General features: G+C 49.8%; 1 protein-coding gene across 2 annotated transcripts in view; it reads left to right on the top strand.

The window, feature by feature from the left end:
- Positions 1–3,040: 3,040 nt before the first annotated feature.
- Positions 3,041–24,517, top strand: part of PRPF8 (pre-mRNA processing factor 8) — a 28,333-nt gene continuing 6,856 nt past the window's right edge. For both annotated transcript variants that reach the window (XM_073315815.2, XM_073315816.2), the window contains exons 1-32: positions 3,041–3,134; positions 4,270–4,380; positions 5,173–5,341; positions 7,327–7,491; positions 7,585–7,803; positions 8,518–8,730; positions 9,010–9,135; positions 9,217–9,322; positions 10,069–10,259; positions 10,639–10,758; positions 10,845–11,034; positions 11,474–11,593; positions 11,951–12,085; positions 12,198–12,327; positions 12,751–12,947; positions 13,039–13,245; positions 13,330–13,493; positions 13,879–14,005; positions 14,179–14,371; positions 14,781–14,968; positions 15,253–15,491; positions 16,585–16,731; positions 16,890–17,100; positions 17,884–18,000; positions 18,084–18,331; positions 18,584–18,763; positions 19,781–19,916; positions 20,534–20,703; positions 21,883–22,012; positions 22,264–22,410; positions 22,783–22,943; positions 23,628–23,819. In XM_073315815.2, coding sequence (XP_073171916.1) covers positions 4,281–4,380; positions 5,173–5,341; positions 7,327–7,491; positions 7,585–7,803; positions 8,518–8,730; positions 9,010–9,135; positions 9,217–9,322; positions 10,069–10,259; positions 10,639–10,758; positions 10,845–11,034; positions 11,474–11,593; positions 11,951–12,085; positions 12,198–12,327; positions 12,751–12,947; positions 13,039–13,245; positions 13,330–13,493; positions 13,879–14,005; positions 14,179–14,371; positions 14,781–14,968; positions 15,253–15,491; positions 16,585–16,731; positions 16,890–17,100; positions 17,884–18,000; positions 18,084–18,331; positions 18,584–18,763; positions 19,781–19,916; positions 20,534–20,703; positions 21,883–22,012; positions 22,264–22,410; positions 22,783–22,943; positions 23,628–23,819 — 5,138 coding nt within the window. In that variant the 5' untranslated portion in view covers positions 3,041–3,134; positions 4,270–4,280. The remainder of the gene's footprint in view (positions 3,135–4,269; positions 4,381–5,172; positions 5,342–7,326; positions 7,492–7,584; positions 7,804–8,517; positions 8,731–9,009; positions 9,136–9,216; positions 9,323–10,068; positions 10,260–10,638; positions 10,759–10,844; positions 11,035–11,473; positions 11,594–11,950; positions 12,086–12,197; positions 12,328–12,750; positions 12,948–13,038; positions 13,246–13,329; positions 13,494–13,878; positions 14,006–14,178; positions 14,372–14,780; positions 14,969–15,252; positions 15,492–16,584; positions 16,732–16,889; positions 17,101–17,883; positions 18,001–18,083; positions 18,332–18,583; positions 18,764–19,780; positions 19,917–20,533; positions 20,704–21,882; positions 22,013–22,263; positions 22,411–22,782; positions 22,944–23,627; positions 23,820–24,517) is intronic.

Here is a 24,517-nt window from a genome sequence, read left to right as displayed (position 1 = left end):
GTAACAGCCGTGTTAGTCTGTATTCGCAAAAAGAAAAGGAGTACTTGTGGCACCTTAGAGACTAACCAATTTATTTGAGCATGAGCTTTCGTGAGCTACAGCTCACTTCATCGGATGCATACTGTGGAAACTGCAGAAGACAATATGTTTCATGGTCTCTGTGTATCTAATGTCTTCTGCAGTTTCCACAGTATGCATCCGATGAAGTGAGCTGTAGCTCACGAAAGCTCATGCTCAAATAAATTGGTTAGTCTCTAGGATGCCACAAGTACTCCTTTTCTTTTTGCTAATTAAAGATGAGCTATTATCAGCAGGAGGAAAAAACTTTTGTAGTGATAATCAAGATGGCCCATTTAGACAGTTGACAAGAAGGTGTGAGGATACTCAACTTAGGGAAAAAGAAAAGGAGTACTTGTGGCACCTTAGAGACTAACCAATTTATTTGCGCATAAGTTTTCGTGAGCAAATAAATTGGTTAGTCTCTAAGGTGCCACAAGTACTCCTTTTCATTTTGCGAATACAGACTAACACGGCTGTTACTCTGAAACTTAGGGAAATAGATTCAATATGTGTAATGACCCAGCCACTCCCAGTCTCTATTCAAACCCAAGTTAATGGTATTAATTCAAGCTCAACAGTTTCTTGTTAGTCTGTTTTTGAAGCTTTTCTGTTGCAAAATTGCCACCCTTAAATCTTTTCCTGGGTTTGAATAGAGACTGGGAGTGGCTGGGTCATTACATATATTGAAGTTTTATGGGGATGGGTGTGGTTCTGGCAAGTGTTCTTTTTCTGCATATATTTTGTGGGATTCTGGCTCTGGTAGGTACAGTTGCACGTGGGTGTTCTGTAGTAGTGGACATTTCTGGGAGGAACTGTTGTATGCATCCATCTTGTGGGATCTGCCCCAGGGGTGAGTGCTGGGAGACAGATCCACTCCCTTTTGTTTATGGGGAATAATTGAGCTGAAAAGGTTTTGGTTCCCTGCAGCTCCTGCTTTGTTCACAATGCAGTATCTTCCTCCCCCAGCATCATCCTCCAGTTTCCACATGCAACATCCTTCTTACACCCTGGCCTATGGGATTCTAGCACCAGAGACAGCAGCACCACACAGGAGCATCCAGGAAACTTTCTAAGAAACCAGGCTCCTAAAGTGAGAACCCCTACCCCTCACAGCTGTACCTTGTGTGTTACCTCTAGGCTTTATTATTGTAACAGACAGGCTGCATCTAGGTCTACCTCTAAAGGTCTTGTAGTGCCCCAAAGGCTCCAGCATGCAGCCACCTGCCTGGTTACTGGGTTGGCCAGTACTCCTTTGTTCTCTAGGCAGCTGCTGGACTGTAGAGTGAAAATAATGGGAGGGTTCATTACTGTTCAGAAAGCCCAACTTCTATTTGGGTTACTCAGTCAAGTAGGAAACTGGAACAGTAAGCCAGGATGAATCAGACAAAGGTGAAGCTCACAACGGGAGGGGAGGTTCAGCGGTGGGGCTGGGTTTCTTGCCTCTGGTGTTTGCATCCATAATGAATGTATCAGTGCAACCCAGTGATGATGAGGGGGCAGCTGCTCCTAGGGGCACTGCGTGCCTTTACCTACAAAATTAGGGGGTCTAAATTAGCTGTTACCACTCTAGGAAGAGATCATGGAGTCACTGTATGAGATTGTTGCGGATACTAGTTCTTGGAACGCATCTGCTCAGGGTGCAGCAGCAGTCAAAAAAGCAAACAGAGCATTGGGAACCATTAAGAAAGGCACAGATAATAAGACACAAAATATCCTAATGCCCCTGTACAAATCTATTTTATGATCACATTTTGGATAGGGGGTGCAGTTCTGGTCACCCTATCTCAAAAAAGATACATTCCTTGAAACAGAGGAAAGGAAGTACTTCACACCTGCCAGTCAACTTGTCATTATGCAAGGTAGCCTATTTCCCCTTGTTTTTTCCTACCCCCCCCCCCCAGACGTTTGGTTAAACGTGGATTTAAACTTGGAGAGTGGTCAGTTTGGATGAGCTATTGCCAGCAGGAGAGTGAGTTTGTGCGTGTGTGTGTCCGTCCGTCCCCAGGAAAAAAGGGGGGGGGGATGAGAGAGCCTGGATTTGTGCTGGAAATGGCTGACCTTGATTATCATGCACATTGTAGGGAGAGTGGTCACTTTGGATAAGCTATTACCAGCAGGACAGTGGGGTGGAGGAGGTATTGTTTCATGGTCTCTGTGTGTATATAAAGCCTGCTGCAGTTTCCACGGTATGCATCCGATGAAGTGAGCTGTAGCTCAGGAAAGCTCATGCTCAGATAAATGGGTTAGTCTCTAAGGTGCCACGAGTCCTCCTTTTCTTTCAGTCAACTTGTGGCGCTTTTGCCGGAGGAGTTGGGAAGGACACAGCGACCCCCGGCTTCGAAACGGGAGGCGCTAAGCTCACGGAGACGAGACCCATCCACGGCTATTAGCCACAGGGGTCATGGGCCAGCCACAGGGGTCATGGGCCAACCGCAGGCTCCGGGTTTCCCTACGCTGCTGCCGGACAGAAGCTAGGACTGGACAAGGAGCGGATCCCGCCCTGAGCGCCCGGCTCTGCTCGTTCTCCCTGAAGCAGCGAGCACCAGCCCGGGGGCGAGGGAGCGGCCGCGGTCTGACCCGCTGGGGTTGCTGAGTCCCAGCCCTGGGCATGGTGAGGGGCTTGGCTGTGGGGGCGGGGCTGCCGCTGTAGGCCCCGACCTCGCTCCCTGATGAGCAGCAGCCAAGTGGCGCCGCCTGCGGCATCATCATTAGGATCCCGAGTCAACGCCCGCAGGTGGGGGGAGCGGTCAGCTACGCATGGAGGGGCGTGGCCTATAGGGGGCGTGGCTCTACGTGAGCTGTGACGGGCAGATCTCCGACCGGAAGAATATCCGCGTGCCTGACCCAGCTAGTCCTGCCCTTTCCGGTGACTGGACCCACCTCCTAGCCGGTTATCAAATTGTGATAGGCTGCGGATCCTATCCGTCCCCATCCCGAGAGCTGATTGGTCAATGTGCTTTGCTATGTCCCGCCTCCTGAGCCCATCCGGGTCCCTGGAGCGCGGCTGCGGCGATCTGGGGCCGCCATTGCGGGTAGAAGCCAGAGAGGTCGCGGGGGAGCCTGAAAGGAGAGAGGTCCGCGGGGGCGGGGCCCGTGGGGAAGAAGAAGGGGGGCGGGCGGGGGGCGCCCCGGGGGCCCGTGGGGAAGAAGAAGGGGGGCGGGCGGGGGGCGCCCCGGGGGCCCGTGGGGAAGAAGAAGGGGGGCGGGCGGGGGGCGCCCCGGGGGCCCGTGGGGAAGAAGAAGGGGGGCGGGCGGGGGGCGCCCCCGGGGCGCGTGGGGAAGAAGAAGGGGGGCGGGCGGGGGGCGCCCCCGGGGGCGCGTGGGGAAGAAGAAGGGGGGCGGGCGGGGGGCGCCCCCGGGGCCCGTGGGGAAGAAGAAGGGGGGCGGGCGGGGGGCGCCCCGGGGGCCCGTGGGGAAGAAGAAGGGGGGCGGGCGGGGGGCGCCCCCGGGGGCGCGTGGGGAAGAAGAAGGGGGGCGGGCGGGGGGCGCCCCGGGGGCCCGTGGGGAAGAAGAAGGGGGGCGGGCGGGGGGCGCCCCGGGGGCCCGTGGGGAAGAAGAAGGGGGGCGGGCGGGCGGGGGGCGCCCCCGGGGGCCCGTGGGGAAGAAGAAGGGGGGCGGGCGGGCGGGGGGCGCCCCCGGGGGCCCGTGGGGAAGAAGAAGGGGGGCGGGCGGGCGGGGGGCGCCCCCGGGGGCCCGTGGGGAAGAAGAAGGGGGGCGGGCGGGCGGGGGGCGCCCCCGGGGGCCCGTGGGGAAGAAGAAGGGGGGCGGGCGGGCGGGGGGCGCCCCCGGGGGCCCGTGGGGAAGAAGAAGGGGGGCGGGCGGGGGGCGCCCCCGGGGGCCCGTGGGGAAGAAGAAGGGGGGCGGGCGGGGGGCGCCCCCGGGGGCCCGTGGGGAAGAAGAAGGGGGGCGGGCGGGGGGCGCCCTGGGGGCCCGTGGGGAAGAAGAAGGGGGGCGGGCGGGGGGCGCCCCCGGGGGCGCGTGGGGAAGAAGAAGGGGGGCGGGCGGGGGGCGCCCCCGGGGGCGCGTGGGGAAGAAGAAGGGGGGCGGGCGGGGGGCGCCCCGGGGGCGCGTGGGGAAGAAGAAGGGGGGCGGGCGGGGTGCGCCCCGGGGGCCCGTGGGGAAGAAGAAGGGGGGCGGGGTGTAGGAGTGTTTCTCTTCTGTGGCAGACGCTGACCTGAGCCTGCCTTACTTTCTCTGTCTGGTCCCTAGTCTGCCTCTCCATGGCTGGGGTGTTTCCTTACCGCGCGGGCTGTGCCCCAGTGCCCAGTCCCTTGGCTCCGCTGCCTGACTACATGTCTGAAGAGAAGCTGCAGGAGAAAGGTGCAAGAACTATTGAAATTTGTCACAGAAGGGCCTTTGTGGGGTTGGGGTGTGTGTGCACGCAGTCCTGTCAGCCATGACAGAGAAGTCCCTGGTCCTTGTACTAACCATCCAAAGACCGGGGTAGCCTGTGCGCCCCAAAGAGAATTCTCCATCATTGTTACATTGTCAGCCATTGTATTCTGCTCACTAGTTCATTTCATTTGTGGTGAATGAGTATTTGCACTTGTCTTTGTTTTGCTAGATTTTTCCCACTATTATATTACAACTTGTGAGAGCTGCCCTAAACAGGGTACTGTCAGCTGCATATATTTTAACAGTTAAATTAACACTGTTCAGCGTAAACAATATAGCAACTAAAATCACAGTAGTCAGTCTGCGATGACCTGCACCTCTTTGCTATCAACAGTGAAGATACACCAGGGCCAATATAACATGAGGAGAATGTTAATGCGAAGGTTGCACTGGAACAAAGAACTGCCAGACTGGATCATGTTTGGGGTCCACCTGGGCCAGTGTCCTGTTTCCAGTACTACATAACTCAGAGGAAGGTGGAAGAACTCAACTGTAGGCAGGTGTGAGATAGCCTTTTCCTGATCCCTGGTAGTTAGACATGGTATAAACCCTGAAACATGAACCTTTTAATCCCCTACAAAACACTGTTTGCATTATCGTGCTAGTAGAGCTCTGGATATTTAGCCATATAATTTTAGGCTCATGTTGGTTTGGAGTCCCCTCTTATGTCGTAGTGCTATGGCTTGAGATGGACTGTGTGTGTTCTTGTCTGTGCAGCCCGCAAATGGCAGCAGCTGCAGGCAAAGCGGTATGCCGAGAAGAGGAAGTTTGGTTTTGTGGATGCCCAGAAGGAGGACATGCCCCCAGAACACGTGAGGAAAATTATCCGGGACCATGGTGACATGACTAACAGGAAGTTTCGGCATGACAAACGGGTTTATTTGGGGTGAGGAGAGCAATGAGAATCCTAATCCATGTCCAGGGAAAGGTGGGTGGTGGGTAGGGCACACGTGGTTACAGGTATTCAGTTCCTGAGGGGTGGAATTGTAAGCAGTACACTACACCAGTGCCACAGGTATCCACTCGTTGGTAGAGACCACTGAGAGATATGAGACCTTCCCTGGAGAGCTTTCAGTTTTAACTTTGTGTGCATAGAATAGAATGCTAATGTATGAGCTCTTGTAAAGCGTTTGGAAGATGGACTATGTGAGCTAACTAAGTATTCAGTGGAACAGAAATACAATAGTGGGAGATGGGGAGGAGGTTGTGTTTTGAGTTATTGGGTAAATGCTACTGTGCAGAAGTAGCTCCTTAAAAATCTTGAAGGAGCAGAGAAGGATGCCCATTACGCAGTGGTTGGGTAATCCAAATGCAAGAGATGGGTTTCCCTGCCTTTCAGACTCAGGGCCAGTCCTAGCAGGTTGTAATCCATTGCTAACTCCTGGCGATATGCAGAGGCCCTAGTAATTCACAAGATGAATTTCTGTGGATGTGCGGTGTCCCCAAGATGTTGGTACCTATCTCAAAGAAGGACCATCTTTTTGTTCTGTGTATGCACAAGGTCCTGGTTCCTGAATGTGCTCCTAGGTGCTACAGTAATGCAAATAAATACTTACAGCCAATGACTTTTGGTTTAAAAAAACCTTTCACATATAACTAATGTCTGACTTCATGAGCCTGCACAGCCTGCAGAGCTAACACCCCATTGAGATGAATCGGGTAGTTCACTCATTGTGGTGAGTGTTTTGGCCTAACTATTTTAATATTGACATAAACGCTTTCCTTGCTGATCCATAGCAGAACAGTGTTTGGATGGTCCATTAATTTTGGAAGGATGTTCACAGGAATGAAGCAGCAAGTTCTAAAGATGCAAATAGTTGTATGTTCCCTAGCACAAGCTTACTTATCACCATAGGAATGCATAGTAATTCTTAAATATTGGATTTTCTCTTTCCCCACCTCCCCATCACTAGGTTGTTTAATATCCTAGTTTACCATGGGATTTCTGGAAGCATGCTAATGTCCTGACCATCACAATGAATATTTTGATCATCTAGCTGAATGGCTCCTCCCTCCATCCTCACCACAGCACCTCACCAACATTACAGATTTCTGGTCCCAGTTGCCTCCATGCTAAGCCTCATTGCCTTGCCCAACTATTCCCCCATGCTAAGCCTCATTGCCTTGCCCAACTAACTGCCAGTCTCCCCAGTGAATTTTGTGCATACTTGGTGTGTCTAAGCAATGATGGTGAGCCAGAGCATTCTGGGATTTAGAAAGTCCCAAACTACATTTTGTGCAGTAGAGGCAGGCAGGTGGTTCCCCATGGGAACTTCTCTGCTGCGAATACACTGTAAGGAAAGACAAGGAGCTGCAATTCCCTTGAAGGTGCGGTTGATCAGTTCCTCAGGTGACTTGGAAAACCGTAAGCTCTTGCCATTTGGGCTCTCATAACAGGGTTTGAAAATGGGACAAACTGTCCCCACTGGAAGAGGAGCCAACACACATTTAAAGTCTGACTTCAGTTGCTTGTCAGTGAAACTACATAAGAAATGAGTTGTTTAATCATCTGGAGCTCTAGATATTCAGAGAGGTGAGACTGCTATGTTTGCCTATTAAGTTTAAGAAAGAGAAACCCAGGCAGCCACCCTAGAATTAAACAGTTGCTCTAAAGCCCCAGCTCAGGGTTACTGTATGCAATGAAGGCACATGAGTGTTTGCATCTCTGTGACGTAAAACAGTGATGTCTAGTGACCAGCCACCCTCAGTCATTGGTGTAATCTCATGTTAGTTGGGGAGGCCTGTGAAACATCTAGTTTCAGTGCCCTCTCAGCTTGAATTTGGGTTTCAATAAGGATGGGGGAGACTGGATGCTGTCTGTTTATAAGAATACTGATTGTAGCTCAAGTGATTTTTTTTTTTTTTCTGCAGTGCCCTGAAGTACATGCCCCATGCTGTCCTAAAGCTCTTGGAGAACATGCCAATGCCCTGGGAACAAATCCGAGATGTCCCGGTCTTATACCATATCACTGGTGCTATCTCCTTTGTGAATGAGATTCCATGGGTCATAGAACCAGTCTACATCTCACAGTGGGGGTAAGCACTTGCAGTAATCGCGCATTGGGATCTGCAGGTTGATCTCTTGAATTTGCAGTATAGGCTATATCTAATGCTCTTGGTTCATTCCAGGTCAATGTGGATCATGATGAGACGAGAGAAGCGAGACAGACGTCACTTCAAAAGGATGAGGTTCCCTCCATTTGATGATGAAGAGCCCCCTCTTGACTATGCTGACAACATCCTGGATGTGGAGCCTCTGGAGGCAATACAGCTTGAGCTGGACCCAGAGGAAGATGCCCCTGTCCTGGATTGGTTCTATGACCACCAGCCATTGAAAGACAACAGGAAGTGGGTACCCTTTTCTGGTAGCACTTTTTCATTGTAAAGTGTTCCAGAGCATTGTATAAACTGTGTACACAGCAGCCTAGAATTGTGCAGCCTTGGGGAGAAGGATATTAGATGGCTTGTGGAATACGGGGAGATATTTTGCCAAGGAAACCTGGGGAAATTCTACTCTTATGAAAACTGGTCTGGGACCTTTAGTGTTGATGCAGAGCTTGCAGGTCTCCAGCCTTTGAGGTCTCTTCTGAAAAACCTCTGCACAGTCAACTGAATGAAACATTGTTTATCTCCCTGGAAGCATGAAGGACTGAGTCAGCCATACCCGGACTATGGGTATTTCATACATGCTTGACTAGAGCATACCAGAAGCTCTCCTGTTGACAACTAAGTTTTCTGGGGGAAATTTCGGTGGTAATATGTGCTGCCTGGGACTGCTGTGTACGATCCCAAATATTCATATCTAAATCTTGGATATTAGGGGGAAAACTGTCTTGGGGGGAGGGAGCTGAGTTTAGCACCAGGTTAGTAGCAGGTGGAGTTGAATTGTTGTCTGCAGTGGGTTTGAATAGCCATGCAGCCTTTGCTTCTGTTCGGGAGGGACCTGTGAGAGAGCTGTTTCTTTCCTATTTCCTGTTAAGGGGATGGGGAGAGGGATGGGTTTCAGCAGCTTTGTAGCCTTCTAGCCCTGCAGTGCTGATCTGTACATTGTCCCCTTTGCAGGTATGTGAACGGTTCTACATACCAGCGGTGGCAATTCACTCTTCCCATGATGTCCACATTATACCGGCTAGCTAATCAGCTGCTGACAGATCTCGTGGATGACAACTACTTCTACCTGTTTGATCTGAAGGCCTTCTTCACTTCTAAGGCTCTGAACATGGCTATTCCTGGGGGGCCCAAGTTTGAGCCTCTGGTCCGAGATATTAACCTGCAGTAAGTGATAGGTTTTGGTGGGGAGGGGAAAAAGTACTTGCCTGGTCTGGGGGTGGGCGCTTCAGTGTGTTGTCTTCCCCAAGTGAAATGCTGGTGGGTTAGATCCCGATGAAGTGGCATTAGTGGGTCTTCATAATATGCTGCTTTAGAGTCTGAATCTGTATTGAAGGAGTTTAGAACGATGTCTGGGGACACTGCCCTGCATCTTTGATCCAAGACCTTTGCCTTCCTGCCACATTCTGCACTTTCATTTAACAACGTCTTTTCTTCTGATTTAAGGGATGAAGATTGGAATGAATTCAATGACATCAATAAAATAATCATCAGACAGCCAATCAGGACAGAGTACAAGATTGCCTTCCCATACCTGTACAACAATCTGCCGCACCATGTGCACCTGACCTGGTGAGTACAGCGTCCACTGCGGGCAGGGGTGTGGAGAAGTTGCTGTACTCAGTAAGATGCTCTAATACTTGTATCTTGCAGGTATCACACTCCTAATGTGGTCTTCATTAAAACAGAGGATCCTGACCTGCCAGCATTTTACTTCGATCCATTGATCAATCCCATCTCTCACAGGCACTCTGTCAAGGTGAGTTACTGCTTGAGCGCCCATGAGCCAGGGATGCGCTGCATTGGAGTGATGGAAGAGGGTCTTTTTGATCTAGCATAGACCATATGTTGCGGGTAGGTGCTCCAGCTCAGTGTGGTAACCTTGTCTGACAGTGATTGGCATGGGTACTTCGGGGAAGGCATAAACTCCTCTGTAAAAGGACTGACCCCAGCTGGTGATCAGACCTATAGTGCAGGAGGATCACTAGCTCTTGTGGCACTGCAGATGAGTCTGGAGACTAGGTCCTTCATATAAATCTCTAATCCTTTCTGCATCTTATTGTTCCTCAGTAATACCTTGCAGCTGCAAGTTCCATAACTTAACTAAAAGCATGTAAAGCATTTCCTTTCTTCCATTTAAACTTGTTGCCTTTCTTTCAAGGATCCTCTTATTGCCTCCTAGCACTTGAGAGCAGGGACACCAAATTACACTTCTTCACTAAGGCTATGTCTACACTACTGTAGTAAGTCGACCTATGCTACACAACTCCAGCTACGTGAATAACATAGCTGGAGTCGATGTACCTTAGGTCGAGTTACGGGGGGGGGGGGGGGGGGGGAGGGAAGCTTGCATTGTCCCCTGTATTAGTCAGCACTGTCGGTTTATCTCTTGCTCTTCCTCTGCCATTGTGTAGCCATCCCAATTCCATTGTTTGGTTAGGACTTTTGGGAGATTGAGCTGAAGCAAGTGTGGGGCTGATTATGTCTGGCATTTCCACACTCTAGAGTCAGGAACCCTTGCCTGATGATGACGAAGAGTTTGAATTACCAGAATTTGTGGAGCCTTTCCTGAAGGACACCCCGCTGTACACGGACAACACGGCCAATGGCATTGCACTGCTGTGGGCCCCTCGACCCTTTAACTTAAGATCTGGCAGGACACGCAGAGCTCTAGACATCCCATTGGTCAAGAACTGGTAACATTCTTTATTGGGGGCATTGGTGGTTTAGTGCCTTTGGCATTAAGGGAGATGTCTGTGCAGCCACAGTAGTGGAACTAGTGCAGTTTCCAGCTCCTCGATGAATCTGACTTGGTTGGATTCCATGGTACTGGGGCCGTACTGCTCTCCTAAGCGTGGAGGTTGTGTAGAGAGGCTCCAAATAGCACAGTTTCCGAGCCAGCCTCTTTCTGTATGGTGAAGGTGATACAGAAGAAGCCACAGGTGGTAACAGTGTTGCTGGAGACCTTGCAAAGCTTTTTTCTGGCTAGCCTGTCTGTGAGGGACATCACTTCCAATCTGGGAAATGAGAATGAGTGTTCCTTGGAGCCCTGAGGTTTCTGGTCTTTGTCCTCAGGTACCGAGAGCACTGCCCAGCAGGGCAGCCGGTAAAAGTGAGGGTCTCCTACCAGAAGCTGCTGAAGTACTATGTTCTGAATGCACTCAAACACAGACCTCCCAAGGCTCAGAAGAAGAGGTAAGTGATGCCCTGTTTCTTTGAGAGCTTCTCTCTGGTTTATTTTGGGGATGCAGCTGATTCCATTGTTCTCTCCCCATCTCCAGGTACCTGTTCCGCTCCTTCAAGGCAACAAAGTTCTTCCAGTCAACAAAGCTGGACTGGGTGGAGGTTGGGCTGCAGGTGTGCCGCCAGGGTTACAATATGCTGAACTTGCTGATTCATAGGAAGAACCTCAACTATCTCCATCTGGACTACAATTTCAATCTCAAACCAGTCAAGACCCTCACCACCAAGGTACTAGTCCATGTCCTTCCCTCTGAAGTGATGTTCTCCTGCAGCACCAGACAGATTGACTTGGGACTGAAGTCTCTATAGTAAAGGTCTTGGATGGCTAGTGTAGCAGCATCCGCCATCCATCCTCCTATTTCCCTATCTTTCTGCAGAACCCACCTTTTTGGTGATTAGGGGGGATTCCTGGGCCATTGCTCCTTTCTTAAGGAGGGGCTGGGGAGAACTGGCTTTCGTGGTCTTTGTGCAGCAAGAGATAGCAAACCTGTTAAGTTTACTTCAAGCTGCTTATTTGTTTAGTGCCTTGAGGTAAAATGCTATAAAGAGCTATTGTTGCTGACCCTGAGCTGTTCACTTTGCAAACTGTCTGAGTGACTGGAAGCTGCCTGGTCGCTACATAGCAATATGGCTTCTAGTCCCTGTACCCTGGTCTCTCCCTTTCCAGGAAAGAAAGAAGTCTCGTTTTGGTAATGCTTTCCATCTGTGCCGTGAGGTTCTGCGTTTGACCAAACTGGTGGTGGATAGCCATGTTCAGTACAGACTGGGAAATGTGGATGCATTTCAGGTGAGCCTAATTTGGGAATAAGTGGTTAGGAGCTGGGTGAGGGGAACCAGGTGGCTAACTTCTATGGAATGGATGATTGCCATCGACTGGTGCATTGCTCTGGAGAAGCAATTGGAGCAGTATGAGAGAGGCTTGGGAGTGGACTGAAGCTCAGTTAAGGAATAGCTCAGACTGAGACAGTTTAATCATACTTCTTCAATTCCTGATTTATTTACTGTAGTGAGGGCTGAGGACCCACAGGAGTTCTGCTCAGCACAGTCCACTCTTTACTCCTGGCAGCGTAAAGAGCGTGGCTTCCAGAGAGTGCCTCTAGGTAATGTGCATTGCCATCTCCTAATCATGCACACTGTGTTTCAGTTGGCAGATGGCTTGCAGTATATTTTTGCCCATGTGGGACAGCTGACAGGAATGTACAGGTATAAGTACAAACTGATGAGGCAGATTCGTATGTGCAAGGACCTGAAGCATCTCATCTACTACAGATTTAACACCGTAAGTACTGCTTCCCCATGGATTAGTGACTGCCCCAATGCAGCTCAGTGAGAAGGGAGGCCTCCTGGAATGTCACTAAGTAACATGCAGTTATTGTGCCTCTCTTCTTCAGGGGCCTGTGGGGAAGGGGCCCGGCTGTGGCTTCTGGGCTCCAGGCTGGAGGGTATGGCTGTTCTTCATGAGAGGCATTACCCCACTGTTGGAGCGGTGGCTGGGCAACCTGCTGGCCAGGCAGTTTGAAGGTATGTGTAATAAGTGAAACTGAGATGGAGGGGCTGCTTTGGTGAAGATAAATGCTATCTCTTTGTCAGCTCTAACACCAGCCTCCTTGTCCAAGAAAAGCACTTAAAATGGAACCGGGGCATGAATTGTTAATAGTGAGAGCAGTTCACTACTTTTTTAGGAGCCCATATAGACTCCCAATGGAGCTGAGGTTTAAGAGAGTTCTCTGTGAAGCCCATAGCCTATTAATTGTCCTCCTCTCAGCACAGTGGCCTGGGGTCTTGTGGGTGTTTCACTTCTGCTGTTTGTGCAGTTCATTTCTATGCCACTTGCTTGGACTCCAGCTCTCTGTAGCACCTTTTTATGTGTGGATCTCTCAATGGGAGGCAAAGTGACATTGCCCCATTGGTCTCTAGGTTCCTGAAGTGTGTTTTCACTTCCAGGCCGACACTCAAAGGGCGTTGCAAAGACTGTAACCAAGCAGCGTGTGGAATCTCACTTTGACCTGGAGCTGAGAGCTGCAGTTATGCATGACATTCTAGACATGATGCCAGAGGGAATCAAGCAGAACAAAGCTAGGACCATCCTGCAGCATTTGAGTGAGGCCTGGAGGTGCTGGAAGGCCAACATCCCCTGGAAGGCAAGTACCTCGCATGGTCTTTCTCCTCAGTTTAATTTCAGTCAGCCATGCGGAGAACTCCTGTCTTCCTAACTCTACCACTCCTCCCCAGGTTCCTGGGCTGCCAACTCCTATTGAAAATATGATCCTGAGATACGTGAAGGCGAAAGCTGACTGGTGGACTAACACAGCTCACTACAACAGAGAGCGGATCCGCCGGGGTGCCACTGTGGACAAGACTGTATGCAAGAAGAACCTGGGTCGGCTGACCAGGCTTTACCTGAAAGCTGAGCAGGAGAGGCAGCATAATTATTTGAAGGTGGGGCTGGGATGCTGGCTAGGGGTGGCCAGAGCTTGGGACTTTCTGTAGCGGGGTTTGATGGCTGCTGCGGTTTGTTTACAGGATGGCCCCTACATCACTGCGGAGGAGGCTGTTGCAGTGTATACCACCACCGTGCACTGGCTGGAAAGCAGGAGGTTCTCGCCCATCCCCTTCCCTCCACTCTCCTACAAGCATGACACCAAGCTGCTCATATTGGCCTTGGAAAGGCTGAAGGAAGCCTACAGGTAAGGAGAAGAAAGGGTGTGGCTGGCTGCCGAGGGGCTGATACCTGTGCTGGGTAATGCACTGGAAGCTGTCAGGTTATCAGTTTATATCGGAGCTTCAACAAGATAGTAGTGTCTCTTGATAGACTAATGAAGGCTCTAGCCTATACTGTACTACTGAGGCTTTAGTGTGGCTTATTGGAATTTTCATACAGGCTCTCCTGGTGCGTGGAACAGGTATTGATAATCTCATAGGAGTCGTGTGCAGCATGGGCGTATGGGAGAAGTTGTAATCAGAGGGTGCCTTACAGTCCAGTTTGGTTGTGGAGAATCTTTCCTTGAGGGTCATGGGTAGTTGTCATTCTGTTGAAGTTTGGACATAGGAGTAATTCTCTTTTGTTTTCAGTGTGAAATCCCGTCTGAATCAGTCTCAAAGAGAGGAGTTGGGCCTTATTGAGCAGGCGTATGATAATCCCCATGAAGCTCTGTCCAGAATCAAACGACATCTTCTGACTCAGAGAGCCTTTAAAGAGGTAAATGTCTTGGCTAGAGCCAGAGTATAGACCACTAGCAGTATCTTCAGAGTGCCTAGGATTGAGTTACATCTTTGCATGCAGAGATTAATTTGTACCTAGAATCTTGTTGGATCAACCCCTTACTTTCCCTGTCCTCGGTGTAAGCCAGCTTGGTGTCTACTCTTGATTAGGTTGGTATTGAGTTCATGGACCTCTACAGTCACTTGGTTCCTGTTTATGATGTTGAACCTTTGGAGAAGATTACCGATGCCTACCTGGATCAGTATTTGTGGTATGAGGCTGACAAGCGAAGACTCTTCCCTCCTTGGATCAAACCTGCTGACACTGAGCCACCTCCACTGCTGGTGTACAAGTGGTGCCAAGGTCAGTGCAGGCATCCGTCTTTCACGTAGGTAGGAGTTCTTTGGGGTGAAGGTGGGGGTCAGCTCTCTGTCCTAGAGTGTCCCCTGGGAAGTGCTTTAAATGTCTTTCTTTTAGTAGCTTGTAGCTTGCTTTCAGCCCAGTGGCTATATATTCTGCCAGAAACTGGATTCAGTAAATTTAAAAACACCTTTATACACAGTGAGGGCACCCTCTCTGAAGAGTCCTGACTGCTATATTCCTCCCTAGTCCCCATTTTTCTGTAGGGTTCTTCAGTAAAAAACTAGGCCGACTAAACAGAGTGACAGTGGAGAGCTTGAAAGCGTTCTGTCCCCCCGCAGGATGGTGCTAATGGCGTGAGGGAGCAGCACGGTTGCTGATGGTGCAACGGGCTTTTTTTGTGTCGCCTCAGGCATTAACAATCTGCAGGACGTCTGGGAGACGTGTGAGGGTGAATGTAATGTGATGCTGGAGTCCCGATTCGAGAAGATGTATGAGAAGATTGACTTGACATTGCTCAACAGGCTCTTGCGTCTTATCGTTGATCATAACATTGCTGACTACATGACAGCTAAGAACAACGTGGTGATCAATTACAAGGTAACAATTAGCCTGTGGGAAACGGGGGGGAGTGGGAAGGCTACAGAGTCCTCAGCTGTCTCCACATCTCCTTGGGGAAGTCGAGACTTTGCCAGGGTGAGAGGGGAGGCAGGCTGAAGGATTGGGGAGCTAAGAGCACTACCAGAGTTCTGCTTAGGAGCGACTGTTGGAGTAGCCCTTGAACTGTCATTAACTTAATTGCTTCAGGTGAGTGAGAGCCCTGCTGAAAGGTCTGCAGGGGCATAGTTGAGTCAGATTCTCACTGCTGTCTTCTGTTTCCTCAGGACATGAACCACACCAACTCCTATGGGATTATTCGGGGGTTACAGTTTGCTTCCTTCATCGTTCAGTATTATGGGCTGGTGATGGACCTGTTGGTGCTGGGCCTTCACCGAGCCAGCGAGATGGCCGGCCCACCACAGATGCCAAATGACTTCCTTAGCTTCCAAGATATTGCCACTGAGGTGGCCCATCCCATCCGCCTCTTCTGCAGATACATTGACCGCATTCACATCTTCTTCAGGTAGGAACCATTGCCTGGGTGCCTTCCCTTCTCTGCCAGCCACGTTCGTGTGCCAGTTGAGATGGTACTGATCCACAGGGCAATGGCTCTGGTTCTTCTCCAGTCCAAACATAGGAATATCCCTGTTCCCTTCCAGCAGATGCAATGAAGTGGCTAGTGCTATAGCACGTTCTGCCTCCTGGAATACTGTTCTGTGGGCTCTCCAGCTGTACTGAGACAAGGAAATCTTTTATCTAGCTCCATGGGTGCAGTGCAGTAGCAGTGTTGTCAAATGCGGGGCTACTTCTATTTTAAGCTCTTAAAAGGAGCTTATACATTTGAGAAATGACCCTTTTGGCTGAGATTGCTCTTTCTCAGCCTGTCTGGTAACGCCAGTTTTGGCCCCATTTCAGTTCATGTTCTTGAGCTGCAGTAACTGAACTGTTTTCAGAGTAGCAGCCGTGTTAGTCTGTATTCGCAAAAAGAAAAGGAGTACTAGTGGCACCTTAAAGACTAACCAATTTATTTGAGCATAAGCTTTTGTGAGCTACAGCTCACCTCATCGGATGCATTCAGTGGAAAATACAGTGAAGAGATTTATATACACACAGAACATGAAAAAATGGGTGTTGTCATACACACTGTAAGGAGAGTGATCACTTAAGATGAGCGCTTACCAGCAGGAGAGTGGGGTGGGGGAGAAAACCTTTTGTAGTGATAATCAAGGTGGGCCATTTCCAGCTTCTCAAAGCTCAGGCATGGCAGGTCCATAGTTATGTGAGAAATCACATTTTTTTAAAATTGGCTTAGCATGCCCTGGGTGTAGCTTTTCTGATTTTTGCAGTTAGCAGGCATTGACCTCTGGATGTGTAGTCACAGAAACATGCATGAAAAAACATGACATGTACTGTCTGTGCTAATGCAGTTTCTGAATGCACCTCATGCGGGAGGATGAGGAATTGTGGAGGAATTGTGCGTCTGTTAGTGTGATCCACAAACACACCCTTGCTATTCACCATCTTTTCAGGGGTTCTCGTTTCCTGTCCAGGCTGAATGGGGATTTCCCTGCTAGTTCAATCCTGTAACCCACTCCTCCCTTAATGTGAATTTCCAGGTTTACAGCAGATGAGGCAAGGGACTTGATCCAGCGCTACCTGACAGAGCATCCAGATCCCAACAATGAGAACATTGTGGGCTACAACAACAAGAAGTGCTGGCCCCGAGATGCCCGGATGCGGCTCATGAAACATGATGTGAATCTGTAAGTCATCTGACATGTTGAGAGTCAAGGAGGATTTGGGTGCCTGTGCAGCTCTGCATGGGAAGAAAGGGATTGAGGAACTAACCCGTGTCTCTGTTTCACCCCACTAATTGGGTACCTTGTCACCCAGGGCTCATGCTGTGTTCTTTGCCTTTCAGTGGCCGTGCCGTATTCTGGGACATTAAGAACCGTCTGCCTCGCTCAGTCACCACAGTGCAGTGGGAGAACAGCTTTGTGTCTGTTTATAGCAAGGACAATCCCAACTTGCTGTTCAACATGTGTGGCTTTGAGTGCCGCATCCTACCCAAGTGCCGCACCAGCTATGAGGAGTTCACCCACAAGGATGGTGTGTGGAACCTGCAGAATGAGGTAGGGAAAGTGGCTGGCGGGATTGGGAACAGCAGTCTAGCCCAGATCAGAGCAGAGCTCAGAGTGGATGGTGGTCATGCCCTGTATTAATGTGGATTGAGTAGAATTGATTTGCTGGGCTCATGCTGCCCTTGGAGATGGTAATAGAGGTAGTCATCAGTGGTGCCCAACCTTATTACGCAGGAGGGCCAAATAAACTTTGTGTGGACCAAACAGATTCTGTTTTAAGTTAGTTTGTTTCGTATGTATTTAGGTTGTTTTTATGTACAGCATTGTCTATTTACACAAGTGTGTAAGCTAAAATGATGTAAACATGATGACAGACGCTAATAATTCGGCCATTAGAATACTGTGTTGAAGGAGACCTTATGAAATACTCTGGTGGGCTCTCGGTTTGGCACTGTTGGCCTAGAGCATTGGGTGCTAAGTTTAATTGTGTTCAGCGCTTATGCTAGAGCCGAGTGGCTGGCTGGATTAGCTCTTGTCCAGAAGAGATCGAGGGTCTATGAATGGATCTTGGCGCAAACTAAAAAGTGGGTGGGCATGAAGACTGAAGAGCGGAGAAGCTGTGCTGGTACCATGAAAGGTAACTTCTTAACTGCAGTATGAGTGCAGAGAAGGCTCCTAAAGTTCTCGCCCCATCTCCCTACACCCTCCGGAGAGAGGGGTGTGTGTGACACCTTTCAATGATGGTGTAGGAGGGGTGGAAATCACCTCATTACGTTTGTTGGATAGGGGACTCCCAGTTAAGTTAAATTGATTGTCCATGTGCTTCTGTTGCAGGTGACCAAGGAGCGCACAGCTCAGTGCTTTCTGCGTGTGGATGATGAGTCTATGCAGAGGTTTCACAACCGAGTGAGGCAGATACTCATGGCCTCCGGCTCCACAACCTTCACAAAGGTAACAAGGAGGGTGTCTGATGTGGCTATCCCTAGGCACTGGCTGGAGTTGCTGGGATGACAATCCTTTGCTTTTGTCTCTAGATTGTGAACAAATGGAACACAGCCCTGATTGGCCTGATGACATATTTCCGGGAGGCTGTTGTGAACACGCAGGAGCTGCTTGACCTGCTTGTGAAGTGTGAGAACAAGATTCAGACCCGAATCAAAATTGGCTTGAACTCCAAGATGCCAAGCCGCTTCCCGCCAGTGGTATTCTACACCCCCAAAGAACTGGGGGGGTTGGGCATGCTGTCCATGGGCCATGTTCTCATTCCCCAGTCTGACCTGAGGTGAGTCACGGTGCTCTGTACAAGATTTTGAGAATGGGAAGGGAAATACTTATTCCAAGAATGCCACTAGCGTTTGGGGGGCTCTGACAGGATTTGTGGGGTATTACTGGGACCTTCCGCCCTGTACATTACTGTTTAACCTTTGTGCCCTGTTATAGGGGTCTGTCATCTCCATCACGACCTTGGTGGTGAACTTAGCCACGACAGACCCACTGCCCTCCCTCACTTGTTGCCTCTGCCTCTTTGCTACAGATGGTCCAAGCAGACAGATGTCGGAATCACTCACTTCCGCTCGGGGATGAGCCATGAGGAAGACCAACTGATCCCAAATCTGTACCGCTACATCCAGCCATGGGAGAGTGAGTTCATTGACTCACAGAGAGTGTGGGCAGAATATGCCCTCAAGAGGCAGGAGGCTATTGCCCAGAACAGGTGTGTTTCCACTCTGCACTCAGATGGGTTAGTTGTCGGGGGGCGAGAATGGTATGGTGTGCAAGCAGAATCCTGGAGACCCTGCTGGTCTTCAGAACTCCGCTTAACTATGAGCATAAAGGCCCTGCTGAGCCCAAGTTTCTTACGAAGGGCCAAGCACTGCTGGGTTTCTGTAATGGCACATTCCATCTCCCAGTAGAGGTGGGGACAGTCTCTGCAGGGTAACTGGGACATGGATGATGCTTCTTAGCGGAAAGACAGTCTAGAGCACAGGTTCTCTCAGCAAATTTTTTGGTGGCCTCAGAATGTGGCCACTAAATCTTGCTGATGGCCATGCTGACAATTTTTCCTAAAATACTTAATTAACTTTAGGAAAAACAAATAAATATGCACATATACATATCCAAATCATTGTAATTTATTTAGGTAGGGTTTTTTCAGACTCAGTAATAAAAATTTACAGTTCTTTATTTTTAATGGACCTAAACACAATAGAAACACAAATAAGGCTCTTTTTGCATGTTCTTGTCTTTTTGTTGTTGTTGTTTCTTTTGCTTTTTTGGTTGAGCTTTTTTTTTTCTTCTAAGACTTGGTAGCTGGTAAGTCTTCTGCTGTGAAAAGTGATATTTGTATGTTTAATATCACTTTCCACAGCAGACTTAATCAGCCCCAGGACAAATTAAGCCCTGAATGGGGAGGTGGGCAGGGAGGCAGCGGGGCCCAGGGACGATGGTGGGGGTGGTGAGCCTGGAACCACAGCCTGCCACCGTGTGGCTGAAGCAGGCCTCCCTTACCCTGGGAAAGTGGGGAATTCACCAGCTGCCTGCACCTCCAGAGTTTGCCTCTCTGGAGGCGGGCAGGGCCCAACTGCTGCTGGCGTCCCTGGGAGAGGGGCCACTGCTTTGTGCCTGCGTTGCGCCAGGCCCCCCGGCTAAGAACTCCTGAAGCCAGGACCTTATTTGGCTGGAGTCTTTGGGCTTAAATCCATTGTTATGAAATAAATCTTTCTCTCTCAAGGCGTCTGACTCTGGAGGATCTAGAGGACTCATGGGACAGAGGGATTCCTCGCATTAATACCCTCTTCCAGAAAGACCGGCACACCCTTGCTTATGATAAAGGCTGGAGGGTCAGGACAGACTTCAAACAGTACCAGGTACCAACAAGGAATTGCCCTTGGAAGCTCTGACACTTGCTGGGTGGCAGGCACCTGCCAGCCAAGGCGGAGGAGCCTATTTGTCCTCTCCTCTTTGTACTACAGCAGGTGCAGTTTCCTGGTCTCTGTGCTTCAGGAAGGAACTAGATCCATGAGCTGGGACTGCTAAAGGCCTTTTATGAAAAAAGTCAGGAAATGTAACCTACCCCATCCTTAAACAGCACTCTCCTTGCTGGGAGTGTGCAGGGGCATACAGAACCCAGCTCTGTTGGGTGCTAAGTGACCAGATCTTGAGAATTGGCATGTGGACTCAGTGGCACTCTTAGAAAGCCAATATTTTGCAAATATAAATTCTCCCTATTTATCACTTTTAAAATACTGACCCAGTAGGAAGCCATTAAATATCTTCTTTTGAATCCAGACTGATTTGTCCATTGTGAATTCACGTTCTGGGTCAGCCCTCCTTTTTCCACCAGTGCGTCATATAATTTACTTATTAACACTGGCATCTTGATTCCTAGCACTAGTGAGATCTCCAGTGTGGGTGCTGCAGGGTTAAATAGCTGGGCTGGATGCAGAACCTCTTTACCCTGACATCCTTTTCCTGTTGTATACAGGTTCTGAAACAGAACCCGTTTTGGTGGACACATCAGCGCCATGATGGGAAGCTCTGGAACTTGAACAACTACCGCACAGATATGATCCAAGCACTAGGTGGAGTGGAGGGGATCCTGGAGCACACCCTCTTCAAGGGAACCTACTTCCCAACCTGGGAGGGTCTCTTCTGGTGAGGAAAAGCCCTGTTCTGGTGGAGTCACATGTATGTAGGATCTCACTGACACACCAGAAGAGTCCCTGGTTATATCTTGGTTTTTCGCTGGTCCTCATCTGACTGGTTTACAGCAAAGCACCTGAACCATATGTATCTGAGCTGAGTGCCTGTAGACAGCCTGTGGGTTGGGCTCTTATTCCCTGGAGACTTTCTGCAGAAACCTTACTCTCTCCTGTTTAGCGCTAATGCTGTCCCTCTCCCCCAGCACAGTCTCACTATAGCATAGCAAAGACAAACTGAGATGACAAAGCAGTGCAGTTGCAAAAAAAGGTAGTAGTATTCTGGGGTGTATGAACAGGAGTGGTGTATTTAAGACCAGGGAGGCAATTGTCCCGCTCTACTCAGTATTGGTGAGGCCTCTGATTGCCCAAAACCAGACAGAATACTGCAATGTGGACAAATTGGAGAGAGTCCACAGGAAAGCAACAAAAATAAGTCGGGTTTTCTAAACCTCTCATGGGGGGGAAAAAAGTTTAAAAAGGGATGGAGTGGGGACAGGATTTTAGGTTGGAGAAAAGATTGAGGTAGGGACCTGCTAAATCTTCAGCTATTTTAAGGGCTGTGTCCACTAAAGGTAGGATGAAAAGCAATCTGCAGCAGGGGAGATTAGGAAAAACTTTCTAACTCTTAAGGATAGTTAAGTACTGGAATAGATTCTCAAGGGACATTGTGGAATGCCCATCATTTGGAGGATTTTAAGAACCTGTCAGGGATGATCTAAGTACTCTTGATCCCACCTCATAGACTTGTAGGACTGGAAGGGGCCTCGAGAGGTCATCCAGTCCAAACCCCTGTATTCATGGCAGGACTAAGTATTATCTAGACCATCCCTGACAGGTGTTTGTCTAACCTGCTCTTAAAAATCTCCAATGATGGAGATTTCACAACCTCCCTGGGCAGTTTATTCCAGTGCTTCGCTACCGTGACAGTTGGGAAGTTTTTCCTAATGTCCAACGTAAACTGCCCTTGCTGCAGTTTAAGAACATTGCTTCTTGTCCTATCCTCTGAAGTTAAGGAGAATAATTTTTCTCTTTTCCTTGTAATAACCTTTTGTGTACTTGAAAACTATCCCCCCCCCCCCTTCCTGAGGAGGGATGGCTTTCTTACAGAGCTGATTGCATCTGTTCCTTTCAGGGAGAAGGCCAGTGGCTTTGAGGAGTCAATGAAGTGGAAGAAGTTGACAAATGCCCAAAGATCGGGTTTGAATCAGATCCCCAACAGACGATTCACCCTCTGGTGGTCTCCTACCATTAACAGAGCCAATGTAAGTGAAGTCCTTCTCCATGGACTTGTATCTCTGTAGAAGACAATTAGATGAGTTGTGTTTTGAAGCAAGTTCTTTAATTCTTACCGTCCTTCAAAGCACATTCTAAAGAGTAACTTCAGATTCTAATACTGGTAAAAATAAATGTCTCCTTAGAGCAGCAGTTGGCTTAATCCTCTGATCTTGGGCTCACCCAGGCCTGGGGCTGGTTGTGTTGTGACATGTTCTCATGGTTGCTCTTCTCTTCTCAGGTGTATGTCGGGTTTCAGGTGCAACTGGATTTGACAGGTATCTTCATGCATGGCAAGATCCCCACATTGAAGATTTCCCTCATTCAGATCTTCCGAGCCCACTTGTGGCAAAAGATTCACGAGAGCATTGTAATGGATTTGTGTCAAGTGAGTGGGGCATTGAGGAAGGGGATGCAGATATGTGTAATTCTGTTTCTGCAGTGCTGGAAGGAGGCTTTTTGTTACCAGCAGTGCCCCCAGGAAGCCCCTTTCCAGTTCTTGGGAAACAAGGGGTTAACCTACAACAGCCTGCCTCTTGCAGTGGAGATTGCCCAGGGAGATCCCATCATTTAGCATCTATTCTGCTATGGGAGTTACAGCGGGGCTGCACCCTTCCCCAGTGACCTCAAGCAGAAGGAGATGGCAAGGGGACACAGCTGGCTTTCCCTGGTGCTCTGCTTGCTGCTGTTGCTGGGGTAGGGGTTCTTCCCGCCCTCCTGCGCACTGCTCTCTGCCTCATTCAGATTGTTGTCTCCCTAGGTGTTCGATCAGGAGCTGGATGCTCTAGAGATTGAGACCGTGCAGAAGGAGACCATCCATCCCAGGAAGTCCTATAAGATGAACTCCTCCTGTGCAGATATTCTCCTCTTTGCCTCCTATAAATGGAATGTGTCACGGCCGTCGCTGCTTGCAGACTCCAAGTAAGTGCTGTCCAGTATCTCCTCCCTGTTCCTGTGGGGGTGCAGAGCCCCTCAGGCATTCAGGGGTCTCTTTGGGTTCCTAATAGATCAGAGGCCTGCCCACGAACAATGACTTGGTGACTGTTGTGGCCCTGGTTCAGGACATTCAGTGTTCCTCCTCCTCTGCATCTGTACTGGCTTTTCTAGGGAGGGCACTGCCAGAAGCATCTTGTGTGCCACTTCTGCTGTTGTCCCTCCTCCCTAAAGCACTTCACTTCTAACACTCAACATTAAAGGAGCTACAGCACTAAACGTAGTGCTGCTGGTGACCCTGCTTCCCTGGGGGCCTAAGATGTGAACTGGAGTCAGTCCCTTTACAGGTGCACCTCACCCCAGATTTCATGCGGCTGAGCCCCCACCTGAGACTTTCCTCAGGGGGAGGTGACCCCTTCCAGTTAAATGTAAGAACAGTAGCTCTCCTTCAGATCACTGTCCCATCAGGCACCTCTGCACCGGTGTGATAATGAAGTCTCCCTAAACTTGGGTCTTGCTGCCTCTGGATAATTAACAATTGGCTTTAGTGCTCAGACTTGGCAATAAGTGCTATTTGCCAAAAGTGACGCTGCCCCAACTGCAGCAGGGTCTGGCTGCAGCTCCCCTTTGGGAGGCAGGAGTTGATGACTGTTTTTCTTTTCCACTCCCCAGGGATGTGATGGACAGTACCACCACTCAAAAATACTGGATTGATATCCAGCTGCGCTGGGGCGACTATGATTCCCATGACATTGAGCGCTATGCAAGAGCCAAGTTCCTGGATTACACCACGGACAACATGAGTATCTACCCCTCCCCCACTGGAGTGCTCATTGCTATTGACCTGGCCTATAACCTGCATAGGTGAGACCCCCCTAGCCTTGGGACTGCAACGTCTTTATTGCCAAAACTTTCCCAGTGCCAAGGGCATGTGTCAGAACAAATAGAGCAGTCCCTGTGCCAGTAAAGGTAGCAGAGGAAGGGGGTGGAGCAGGAAGGATACACACAATGAATGGGGTGAGGGCTAGCTAACTCTTAAGTTTTTAATAGTGGTGGATTGGGCCACAGCAAATCTGTTTTACTGGCCCAGTCCTGGGGTTGCTTGCATTCTTAACTGGGGGATTTCTCTGTAGGCTCACTCTGGGCCTGAAAGATGGAGCCATGTCTCGCTACAGTGTTAACTGTTTGTTCACTAAGGGGATGGGGAGCGGTTTCTGAAGGCCAGGTCGCTTCCATGGTGATCCCCAGCACCAGTGGAGTATCCGCTCTGGGGACTGTTGTGTGTGTATACTTACTTACAGCTGTGGTCTTTGTGGCTTCCCCCGACATTGTGTGGGAAAGCCAAGGGAGGGGTAGCCAGATGAACAGCTCCCAAGGACATTGTGAGGAGAGCAGTGCACTGGGGCCAGAGATGGACCACGTCTCAGCTACGGGACATGCTGACTGCTGCAGCATCTGTTCCTGCCTGTGTGGGGAGGGGCAGTGCTCCAAGCTGCTTCTCCAGAAAAAGGCTATTGTTGCCTTTCAGATCGTGAGCTGGAATTGTGGTGAAATCTGTTACT

This window comes from Lepidochelys kempii, chromosome 17 (genome assembly GCF_965140285.1).
Source record: "Lepidochelys kempii isolate rLepKem1 chromosome 17, rLepKem1.hap1, whole genome shotgun sequence".
Lineage (NCBI taxonomy): Eukaryota > Metazoa > Chordata > Testudines > Cheloniidae > Lepidochelys > Lepidochelys kempii.
This window is presented reverse-complemented; position numbering and strand designations above follow the sequence as displayed.